The 12,805-nt window shown below is 32.4% G+C and overlaps 1 protein-coding gene across 1 annotated transcript; it reads left to right on the top strand.

Annotated features, from left to right (window-relative positions):
- Nucleotides 1-5,794: 5,794 nt before the first annotated feature.
- On the top strand, nucleotides 5,795-12,583 carry LOC125475811 (putative laccase-9). The gene is made up of 7 exons (XM_048581176.1): nucleotides 5,795-6,021; nucleotides 6,311-6,462; nucleotides 7,053-7,297; nucleotides 9,034-9,159; nucleotides 10,560-11,151; nucleotides 11,728-12,083; nucleotides 12,340-12,583. Exons 1-7 carry the CDS (start codon nucleotides 5,923-5,925, stop codon nucleotides 12,477-12,479), a joined length of 1,710 nt encoding a protein of 569 aa, XP_048437133.1. The 5' UTR covers nucleotides 5,795-5,922; the 3' UTR covers nucleotides 12,480-12,583.
- Nucleotides 12,584-12,805: the final 222 nt, after the last annotated feature.

Genomic DNA, 12,805 nt, shown 5'->3' with positions numbered 1-12,805 from the left:
ATTGTAAAGTACTATTGCACACAAAACATTATGGATTAACATATAAGTATTTCGTTTAATATATATACTGCGTATGCACTTTTCAATATTATTTTGTTGTTTTAGGATGCTTTCATTCAAAAAAATCTCTTGCTCCATCCCTGGTTGTGACACCATCCAACGTGAAGGTATGAAGCCTAAAAAGTGAACACCGATAATTGGAAATTGCATGGCCCCTTAATAATTTTATTAAAATAAAGGGATTACGTACCCTTTTTAAATAAAGGGTACCAGTTACTATCTTTTAGACAATACCATAAAATCATATGACTCGCTATTATTTGAAGAAAGTTGACGCTTCACCTTAAACTAGTTAACTAGATGGGAAATAGCCTAACTTCTTTTGCACACATGCTAGGTCTCTTCCTTTTTCGATGTGAGATTCATATTATCAACACGCTCATTCACATGTGGCGAATATTCAACCCTAATATGTGGACAACACAAATTAGGTGTCGTAGAATAGGTGTGGTTGTTGGAATTTACACGTGATCAATATGCTTTGATATTATAAAAGAAATTGGGGTTCTATCATAAAAATAATTGGTAATATTGAAAGTAGCCTAACTACTTAAAAACACAAACAAATATAAGATTCATTCTTTTCACAATGCGAGTTTCACTCTTTAAGGCTCATTTATGCGGAAGAAGGAAATAATATAAAATAGGTAATCATTTAGTACGGTTAACTAATAAATAGATGATCCAAATAGTGTGCATTGCTAACCAAATAACTAAAGGATTCTCAATATAGTTTTTCTTTACGAATCCTATGGTTATGTTTGGATGAGGATTTTCAAGTTTCAAGGGATAGATGCCAAATTATTAAGGAATGAACCAGAAAATGCAACATATAAGGGATTAGAAAAACCTTTCATAAGCATTACATAAGCATATGAGAGGGATTTTTCTAATCCCTAATTGGCATCTACAAATTTCTCTTACATGCTTTTGTAACTCGCTCATGAGTCATGAGGGTTTTTCTATTCTCCTCTATATAACATTTTATGATCCACTACTTCATAACTTGACATCAATCCCTTAAAGCTTGAAAATATTTCATCCAAATATAGCCTTAAGGATGACCTCAAAATGAACAGTTTTGATCATTATACATGACTCTACCACTTAGTTAAAAAGGTCCATTTGATTCAATTCATGAAGCCCACTATGAGTTTACTGCATTTGTATTTATAAATACTAACATTTCTACATGGACACGTTTTTCTGCACGTACTCATGTGGGTGTGAAAAACCATTTCTAATTCCAGCGCGGTATGTGCACGTGTATAAAATTCTATTTTATTTTCTGCATTTGTACTCAATATAGGTAATAGGGCATATGTAAAATTGATTCCTCCAATCCTATGGTATATAGAACCTTAGTTTGTTCAATCTTAATCAAGTATATATATTTGAATAATTCATTAGAAAAAAAATTATACACCATATGGATTAAAATATAAAACAACTGAAGGCCAAAAAAATCTTGACTTATCTTTTCGGTTTTTCTCTCATTTGGTTATGTACATGTACATTTTTTGTGCCACTTGCGTTTGATAATTGGCACAATACTGTATTGAACTTAAAAAAAGTACATCACTACCAAAAATTTGAGGTTGCCCTACAAAGTTTCAGGCAATGAACAAAATTTCATCGAATAACCTTCACTTACACGACAAACATTGCCAGTGGTAAGGCAAAATAAATCAACACCATGGGTTGAGTAAAAGTTCTTACATGACGAACATAGTGCGTAGGCCATAAAAAGATTCGTCGGGCAAATATTTGGCGCCAAAGAGGAAATGCTTTAACTGACGAGTACAAACAATACAATATGGTCTTTTTGACTTGAGTAGTACTAAGTAGTTTTAGGTTGAATGCAATAACCATAACAACCGGCCAAATGGCTGTTATTCCAAACTGTCGGTGCTTGACCTGGTATATATGATTTTCTGCCGTAACCAGAGTCGTCTATTTTTGAGTTTTAAATTCATGATAGACATTCTTTTAGTAATATCCCTGAATATTGTAAGACTTGGTTGTGTTAATATAATGCATTACACACACGTACACACACATTATATATATATATATATATAGGTATTTTTTTCCCACGTACGAACCGTCTATTTTGTAAGTCTCGTTTTATGGATCATCCTTACAAAAATTCAATTCAATCCGAAGTCATTTGCATATTTAATTATCAAGATTAAATTTCATTATTTCTTATATAAGGAAGTATTCGTTAATTTCTTTGAACTCAATTAGATGTTTTAAACATTTCCGATTTGGCTAATACTTTGCAAGGATGATCTATGAGTTGCAACTTGAAAAATAGATGGTTCGGATCGTTAAAGTTTGATGTGGTGTGGACTCCACAACTAATCCCCATTTTTATAAAAAAAAAATAGGAATCTCTTCCCCTTAAAGGTTTCCTATATATATATATATATATATATATATATATATATATATATATATATATATATATATATATATATATACAGGCCCTTGAAGGGAAAGGATCCCCATTTTAAAAAAAAATTGGGGACACCCTCTTGACCATTAAATTTGGCTTTAATGAAATTATGTGGTTGAGATTAAATCACAAACCACAGAATCTCAACCACATAATTTCATTAAAGCCGAATCTAATGATCAAGATGATGTCCCCATTTTTTGTGAAAAAATGGGGATCCCTCCCCTTAAAGGCTTCCTATATATATATATATCAGACCCTTTATGCAAGGGATCCCCATTTTTTGAAAAAAAATGGGGATTAGGTGTGGGACCCACTTTACATCAAATTTTAACGATCCAAACCATCTATTTAGTAAGTCTCGATTCATAGATCATCCTTGCAAACATTCAATTCAATCCGAAATCATTTGCTTATTTAATTATCAAGATCAAATTTCATTGTTTCTTATATAACAAAGTTTTTGTTCATTTCTTTGAATCCAATTAGATGTCTTAAATATTTCCGATTTGACTAATATTTTGCAAGGATGATTTATGAGGTACAACTTGAAAAAATAGACTGTTCGGATCGTTAAAGTTCGAGTTGTAGAACAGCTAATCCCCATTTTTATAAAAAATGAGAATCCCTTCCCTTAAAGGCTTCCACACACACACATACATATATATAGACACACGCCTCATTAAAGAAATTGGTTTCGCTACACCGTGATATGTAATTATAAAATCTAATTTATTACGCTAATGGAGCAGGTAATATGTGTGAGAGAATGCATTTTTGGACTCGAATCAAGCCAAGGAGTAGGTTAACTGCCAAAATTGATCTTCATCAAGAAGCACGTGATTTCATGGTAAAAGAATGTATGCATGCTACATTGCAGTCCTAGCCAAGGATTAGCAAGTCGCTATTCAAACTTGTTCAAATTAATCTCAAATATGCACATGAAAAGTTAGGATTTAATCATAAAATCAATTGACAATATGGCGAGTATTTTAATTATTTATAAGTACACGTAAGGTTTTTTTTTTTCTCAATATAGGATACATATATATTCTACACCTGCAAATGTGTGATGATTTTTAAGCCTAACACATGAACAACACAAATTTGGTGACGTGAAGCATGTGTGACCATTTGGTTTCACACGTAGAACAACAAGAAAGTTGGAGTTTCACCACAATCCATTGGCAATATAGAGAGTAGCTATATAGCCTAAAAACTTGTAAGTACATATAAATATACAATGTCCATTCTTTCTCCAATGCGTGATTTCTCCTCTCAACAACACCTTCATACATAAAATGTGTTAAATCCATATTATAGCATCACTTGAAAAAAGTATACAAATTATATTACAAGAATTGAAACAATATTGTCCATATATGTAGAAAGCCAGAAGACAAAAGTTGAATTATTCATTATTCCAAAATACTCTTCTCTAATTAGGATTTTAAAATAAAACAATTTAATTTAAAAAAAAAAAATCTAAACTAACAAAACAAAACTACCCACTTAGAGGCTAGGTTTTTTCCTTTATTTCTTAAATTTTTTTTAAATAAAAAATATTTAAAAAATAAAAAGGAATAAAAATTATAAATAAATAATAAGATGTAAAAGAACAAAGCGTGTTACAAAAGGCAAGTACTAAGGAATGGAAAAAAAAAAAAAATTTATGTTCTTAGATCATTAACTTCTTCGTGCAATACCAGGGTAACGTATTTATCCTGTCACTATCGTGGTTATTTGATTTGGCATTTACTAGAGTATTATTAGTCTTGTTAGTGTGTCATATCACTTTTACGTTGATATGGAAAATGGAGGAAGATTCTCTTCACTGCTATTTTCATCCTCTTCTTTCTCATCTTTTCACTTTGTGTTTTTTGTCTTGTTTTTATAAAAAGATCAATATAAGATGTTAACGTAACTTAATCGTAACAGTTTAAGTAGGAAGGATGGGAAGGATCTCCAATGCGTGATTTCTGCTCTCAACAACACCTTCATACATAAAATGTGTTAAATCCATATTATAGCATCACTTGAAAAAAGTATACAAATTATATTACAACGATTGAAACAATATTGTCCATATATATAGAAAGCCAGAAGACAAAAGTTGAATTATTCATTATTCCAAAATACTCTTCTCTAAATAGGGTTTTAAAATAAAACAATTTAATTTTTTTAAAAAAAAATCTAAACTAACAAAACAAAACTACCCACGTAGATGCTAGTTTTTTCCTTTATTTCTTAAATTTTTTTTTAAATAAAAAATATTTAAAAATTAAAAAGGAATAAAAATTTTAAGCAAACTAGCATTTACCTACATACTTTGTGTGTATGAACATATTTTTTTAGAAGATGAGAAGGAGAGAGGGGGAGAGAGAACGTGGTTGGGGGGGGGGGGTAGAAGGTTTTTGTTTTTGGTTTTATTTTTATTTTTTTTTTTATATTGAAGGTATTTTAACATTACATGTATGTGAGGCTTTAAAAAAAACAGCAAAATTTAGTTGTGTGAAATTACATTTCCACCCTATATTTCTTATTCATGTTCTGTTTTAATTAGATGATTAAACTGGTAATTTCATAAAATTTTGATTGACAATGCTTGTTTTATTAATTAATAGAGATAATAAGATGTAAAAGAACAAAGCGCGTTACATACTAAGGAATGGAACGAAAAACAAAAAAAAAAAAAAAGGAAAAAAAATAAGGGGAAAAAAAGATGTTTTGGATCATTAACTTCTTCGCGCAATACCAGGGTAACGTATTTACCCTGTCACTATCCTAGTTATTTGATTTGGCATGTACTGGACTATTGTTAGTCTTGTTAGTGTGCCATATCACTTTTAAGTTGATATGAAATATGGAAGAGTATTATGTCCCCTCCTAATCTTTCTTTCTTTTTCTCTCTTCATACTTGAATTATTACGATTAAGCCACGTTAACATCTTATATTCATCTTTTTATAAAGACAACACAACAAAACACACAAAATGAGAGGAGAGAGAAGAGCATGAAAATAGGAGGGGAGAGAATCATACTCATATATGACATATTTTGTGCGGAATTCAAGTATTAGTGCCTATACGAAGTAACAACAAAGCATAGTTGCATTGATTCAGCACCTATGTTTTCCCTTAGGTCATTTTATACTTCGTTTTTCATGTGTTTGTGGTTTTCTTTTATTTTTTTGTTTGTTAGGTACGTAATGTGAAATGTTGAATCAAGTGGAAAAATAAAAAAGTGGGAAGGAGTCGTGTCTACTAATCAAAGAAGCAACTAATTGCTACGAAGTCTTATTCTATAAATTGCAGTCGAGCGGAGATCCAACTCGCACAACATCTCAAGGGTGACCTGAAGGACACAGGGTGGGAAGTTAGTTTACAGACAAACATCTGAAAATGGGGAACTATAACAACATGGGTTTCCTGGTCTTAGTTCTTGTAGGGTTTATGTTCCTGAGCAAGGCTAATGGCGCTATCCACTATTATGATTTCGTTGTAAGTGCTTGCTACATATACTGCACGTGCTGTCTTTATTTTGAGAGGTCATACATTTGATTATAGTAGAAACTGAGTTCGAATATCATTTGCCCTATTGTCTCACCCTTACTGTAAATATGTGGTTGCATTTAAAAAAAAATGTCTTTATTTCATATTTTCTGCATGGTAATTTGGGAACGTTTTTTATTTTTGGTTTCAACTCTTGTGACGAATATATAACATCGGATCTTTTCTGGGTATTTACTCATCGTGAATGTGTTATTGGCTCGTTGCTGATACCTCGCAGCTGCAAGAAACAAATTTTACAAGGCTTTGTAGCACAAAGAGCATCTTAACTGTGAATGGAACCCTTCCGGGACCAACCATCACTGTTGACAGAGGAGACACCGCTTTTATCAATGTCCACAACCAAGGAAATTACGGTGTCACCGTTCACTGGTAAACCTCGCTCGCAGCCTCCCCTAGTCGTAGCCCATGGCTAGCTCTGTGTGTGAGTGCGTGCTTGTTTTTTTGACATTGACCAAGAGTCACTGTAGTTGAAAGATAGAAAGCTTAGCTTGGTGGATACTTACCAAAAAAGAAAAAGAATGATGAATAATAAGCTCGGTGGAAAAATCATAGTGATAATTGACAGCTAAGCTAGCTAAGCACGTTTTTAATTTAGATCGATTGAGGCTAATGAACACTGAGTAGCATTGTTTTTTCAAACACAGAGAGAGAGAGAGAGAGAGAGAGCTCGTAAATAGTAAGTTGGTTATTATTTCATTTCCCCACGAGTTAATGTAAACATATTGTTCGATAGAAAATAAAAAGACTGAAGCAATGGATGTGAAGGAACACCTTAAATTTGTATCTTCTGACTTTTGTATACGTTACGTGAGTTCCCATCAATAGCTTTAATGCATGTGTGTATTGTTGTGCATCCTCCTAAAGGAATTTGTATATGCATATGGCTTTTAGCTTGATCTGTTTTTGGTTTCTAGATAAACACATAATTGACTGCTCAATTTGTTGTTTAATTTGTATAGGCATGGAGTGAAGCAACCAAGAAATCCATGGTCAGATGGACCTGAGAATATCACTCAATGTCCTATTCAACCAGGAACAAACTTCACGTACGAAGTTATATTCTCCAGTGAAGAAGGAACATTATGGTGGCATGCTCATAGTGACTGGACACGCGCCACCGTCCATGGTGCAATTGTTATTTTACCGGCTGCCGGCACCACTTATCCATTTGCAACACCAGATGCACAAGAAACAGTTATTCTAGGTACTTTCATTAGTTTCATATCTATTAATTCTTTAATTATTTAGTTATAACCGTGTTACTTTAGGCACATAAAATTGTGGATTGATCACAATACATGCAATTACTTAATATACTTTAGGCACATAAAATTGTGGTTAAATATGATATTCTCCATTTTGAGTTGCATATTTGACCATTAAATAATGCATATACCCTACTAAATCTTATTTTTAATATAGGTAAATCCGAAATACAATACTCGAGAACATCTCAAATTATGGAAGTGATTAGTTTATATGCCTAAATAACTTAATGAATGTAAAATGAAAAGATTTTATTTATTTTCCAACCTCCACGTTACTTTGGTATATACTTTATGGTTTGGTGGTTGTAGTCATCACAACTATCAGGTCTCATCATTTTTGTTATAGAATATGGATTTGGATCCTCTCTTGAGCTTCGGAGGCTAAGCCTACTGAGCAAAGCATACAGATCATTAGATTTTGATAAAAAAAACTACAATTATTATAACTTTTAAAGGGTTCTCTTGTTTGTATCCGTTGAATTTTGATCCAACGGTCCATATACTTTGCTCAAGAGGCTCAACCTTCTAAACTCATGAAAGGATATAAATCCATAAAATATCACATGATTCAAAGAATGACGTAATCGGGATTTGGATGTAACACGTGCACTGTTTATTCCATAGAACCTTCCAAAAGAGACTCTCATTGTTTTTCTTTATATTCATCGTTGTAAAGGCATCGTTCTAATAATTTTTTTTTTACTAGAAAACATCCAAAAGTCGTTAATTGTAGTCTCTCTTGCGTAATTTGCGTGGTTGATATTGTTTGTAGTATGAGTTTCATATCAGAGAAAAGAAATATTTTGTATTATACATCATCAATATTGTCAATTATGTTATAAATACACCTTTGCTTATAACTTTCAGACGATGATAAAGCTTGCCACTATACTTAATATCACTGAGTGAGTTTAATTATAAGATTTGTGTCTATTAGCTGCACATATCTCAAATTTAAACTATTTAATGATGATAAATAGAGTAATAAGTATCACATCGTTTAAGGGTAGTGAGGAAAAATATTTCTTTATTTTATAGTAAACCTAAATTTTCTCTTATATGTTCAACTTTAAAATATATTATAAGCAGGATAGCATATTATTTGTCTATCTACCGGATATACGAAAAATATCTCCATAAGACAAAAACTAGAAAAGTCTTTTATTAGTGTTTTTGTGGTGTCATATACGGAATCAAAATTGTCAGTATTTCAATATTAGCATAAACTTATTATGCGTGATGTGCATTGAGAAGAAAAAAGACAAAAACGGTTTTATTATGAAACTTTGGAACGCATTCTCTTTCCCTTTTTGCAAGTTTTCAAACTGCGTAAAGGGTAATGCTAGGTAGGTAAAAGAATTTAATTCAAATTTGTAAATTAAATGATGTGTCATCAATAGAAAATAAGCATATTAACCAACACTTAAATAATAATCTAATTATAAAAAAACCACATTATTTTTTATTAAAATTTAATTTTTTTAGCATTATTCTTGCGTAAACAATAAAAAACCAACTTCCTATTTGCAAAAGATAAAACAACTATTGTGGCCTTGTGGTGCAAAATTATTTCATCGTACAGTTGGACCATTGGATTTATTGTAGAGTACGTAAATTATAAATATTAGATTGCACATGTATATACATTAAAACTAAGTATCTAACTTGGCAGGATCATGGTTTAAGGGAGATGTGATGGAAATAATAGAAGAGGCTCTCGCAACAGGTGGCGAACCAAATATTTCAGATGCCTTCACAATTAACGGACAACCCGGAGATTTGTATAGTTGTTCCAATGGTAAGACTAATTAAAGATCTAATTAACCTAATCTAGTTCAATAATATACAACGATCAGTGTGAATGATGGAGACTAGGAGGAGTATTTTCATTTTTTGTCAAAGACTAAAAGGTGTCTATGTAACAGAATAACATACAAAGAAAGGGATGGGTTTTGGCTGTTCAGAGTTGTAGTTTAATGTGTTTTATTTATTTATTTGTTTTTAAACAAAGTTTTTTTTTTTTTTTTTTTTTAACAAATGATATTATCTACATTAAGGAGAAGGAGGTGTGCTTAGCTCCATAATATGCTAGCAATAATGTAATTCAAATTCGCCTTTGGCGAGAATTGAACCTAATACCTTTGATTAACAAGTAAAGAAGAATACCACTAGACTATAATACTAAGTGTCTAGATTGGTAGTTTAGTTAGCAAAATATTAAGTTGCAAGAAAATGATGGAAAATCACTATTTAAATTTTTTTCTATTACGAAACTACTATTCATATTCGATTTCCTTGTTTACATTGAAGTGTTGTCAACGACAATAATTTTTTAGGTATTACTGAGTTGTTCGAGCTGTATTTAACATCTTTGCTTAATTAAAAAAAAAAAAAACCATATAATAAAAATGAACATCAAATTTCTTAAAAACTTAAGAGACATTTTTTTATTTCGTCCATATGTATAAGTCCTTTAAGGATAGGAATCTCCATATTTTGAAAAAAAAAATGAGAATTAATTGTGGGATCCACTTCACATCGAACTTCAACGATCCAAACCATTTATTTTGTAAGTCTTGACCTATATATCATTCTTGCAAAAATTCAACTCAATCTAAAGCCGTTGCCTATTTAATTATCACGATGAAATTTCAATGTTTCTTAGGGAACAAAGTGTTTGTCAATTTCTTTGAACTCAATTAGATGCCTCAAATATTTCTATTTGGTTAATATTTTGCAAGAATGATCTAGAGGTGCACATTGAAAAATAGACGGTTTGGATCAGTAAAGTTCGATGCAGTACTGCGGACCCAACAACTAATCTCATTTTTATAAAAAAAAAAATGGCGATCCCTTCCTTTTAAATGTTTCCTCTATATATATATATATATATGTATGTATATGTATATGTATATGTATATGCATTGCATGAAAAGTAAGTTTAGCTTTATTTGGTCTTTGCAAGTAAATTTAAGCCATAAACTCTCTACACCAGGTTCATTATTCAAATGTAAGAATACGTCATCTCATAAATAGTCTCTAAACTCCAAACAGCTGATATAGTGTTAAGTGTTTTGATTCCTTCTAAACATAAATTGTTTCTGCTACCAACCTAAAGTTTCACAAGAATCATCTGTTAGGGTTTGTAGTGATTTGTGTAAAATAAGTACTAATTAATGGATTTTGTGTTGCATGCAGAGACAACATACCGATGGATGGTTGATTACGGTAAGACCTATCTTCTCCGGGTAATCAACGCCGTGATGAACGAAGAACAGTTCTTCGCCATCGCGAACCACACCCTCACAGTCGTAGCACAAGATGCTTCATACATAAAACCTATAAACACCACTTACATCATGATAACTCCAGGCCAAACCATGGACATTTTAGTAACCGCAAACCAACCTCCCAGCCACTATTACATGGCTTCTCATCCTTTTATGGATGGAACTAATGTTACACATAACAACAGCACCACCAGTGCAATTGTTCAATATAACGGCAACTACAGCATCCCATCAATCACTCCCTTTCCAACTCTTCCGGCGGAAGCCGATACAACTGCTGCTGATAACTTCACTAAGCAAATCAGGGCCTTGGCAAGCAATGAGCATCCTATTGATGTCCCACTCGAAATTCATTCCAGGATCTTTATAACTATTGCAATGAATGAAAGAATTTGTGCTAATTCTTCATGTGAAGGCCCGAATAATAATGCACTTTCTGCAAGCTTAAACAATATCAGTTTCGTGATTCCATCTGTTTATGTACTGCAAGCATACTATTGGTACGTACAATATTTTTCTTCAATAAAACAATTATTGGTGATTTTTGCCATTTCAATTATGATGGTTATTTTTGCCATTTCAATTATGACAGTTGCTAATGCTACCATTTTTATTGCTAGTATGGGCTGCGTCTTGAAATCCTACTTGCCATGGTTCCGTTGCATCACCTCTTTCTCTTTTTCTTTTCTTTTCTCCCCCATTTCTCATTTTGTTGGTACAAATCACATTATGTATTATTCTAAGTGTTACATTAACAGTAGATATGGTTCATATTTTTCAATTTTAAGGTATATTAATTGAAAACATATTTAGGTGTTATAATTTGCATAAAATAATAACGTCACATGACTGCGTTCCGAGTACACCAAAAAATTACTATGGTCCCCTTGTATTTGCAATTTGAATGATAGTTATACTTTTGTACTTTTATAATGTGCCATGGAGTCTAAATTAATTATATTCTGATCAAGGATTGATGGAAGTAACTAGTCTCATAAGAAATGGAGAGACAGCAAAGTATAACTCCATATTTATCAATTAACGTTAAAAAACTTGACCTTCCTTCGTTTGTACAGGGGAAATAACAGTGGAGTTTACAGTTCTAATTTCCCGGACAATCCGCCTAATCCTTTCAACTACACTGGAGACGTGGGTAACAACACAATATATTCGGACTTTGGGACGAGGGTGAGGATGATCGAATATGGTGAAGGAGTTGAGATCATCTTCCAAGGAACCAACATCATCACACCCGAGAACCATCCAATGCATCTCCATGGTTTCAGCTTCTATTTGGTCGGAACTGGTTCCGGAAATTTTAACAGTACAACATCACCCAAGACCTACAATTTGGTTGATCCCCCAGAAGTTAACACCATTGGAGTTCCAAAGAATGGATGGGCAACCATCAGGTTTAAAGCCGATAATCCTGGTAAGTTATATAATTTTGAGCGTACCTGTTACAACCTCACATGCATGGTCTCTCTACTGGGGAACGACCATATTTTATAGTCTGATACTTATAATAAATACTCAAAATTTTATAATATGGTTGGGTTGGTAATACATATTGTGATAGTATCATTCTCTTAGTTTTATAGCTACCAAAGTAACGTGTGTTACATGTTTGAGGTATTAAGGTGATTAATTAAGAGCAACCACGAAACTAATTGATTATGATTTTGCAGGAGTATGGTTTGTGCATTGCCATTTGGAAAGACATACCAGCTGGGGAATGGATACCGTGCTCATAGTTGGGAATGGAAATACCACAGAAACCAGCATTCGCCCACCGCCAGCTTATATGCCTCCTTGTTCCAAGTCTTAGATTTTGGACTCTCTTTTCTATTATCGATCTCCATTTAGAATTTTGTACTAATTATGATTTGTGGGAATAATTGTAAGATTCAAGTACTTGCCTTTGAGTGATTATATATGTTTGTCTTCATCCTGAAATAATTAAGGTAGTTTAACTGCTTAAGCCTGATTTATGAATTATGATCAATCTTTCCACGCAAAAAGCTCGTTCCAAAAGTAAAAGTGACATCTTAAAGAGCTACATGGCTCTCATTCTTATGCAGTACTAGCCCAATATGCTGGCAACCATCTCACCTAAACCTTTTTGTTCTATCTTTTCTTCTTTCATCTTCTTCT

Source organism: the organism of the source record quoted next, unplaced genomic scaffold (genome assembly GCF_019419815.1).
Source record: "Pyrus x bretschneideri cultivar Hongxiangsu unplaced genomic scaffold, Pyrus_bretschneideri_v1 Contig16, whole genome shotgun sequence".
Lineage (NCBI taxonomy): Eukaryota > Viridiplantae > Streptophyta > Magnoliopsida > Rosales > Rosaceae > Pyrus > Pyrus x bretschneideri.
The sequence above is the reverse complement of the archived record's forward strand: the minus strand, read 5'-3'. Positions and strand labels throughout refer to the sequence as shown.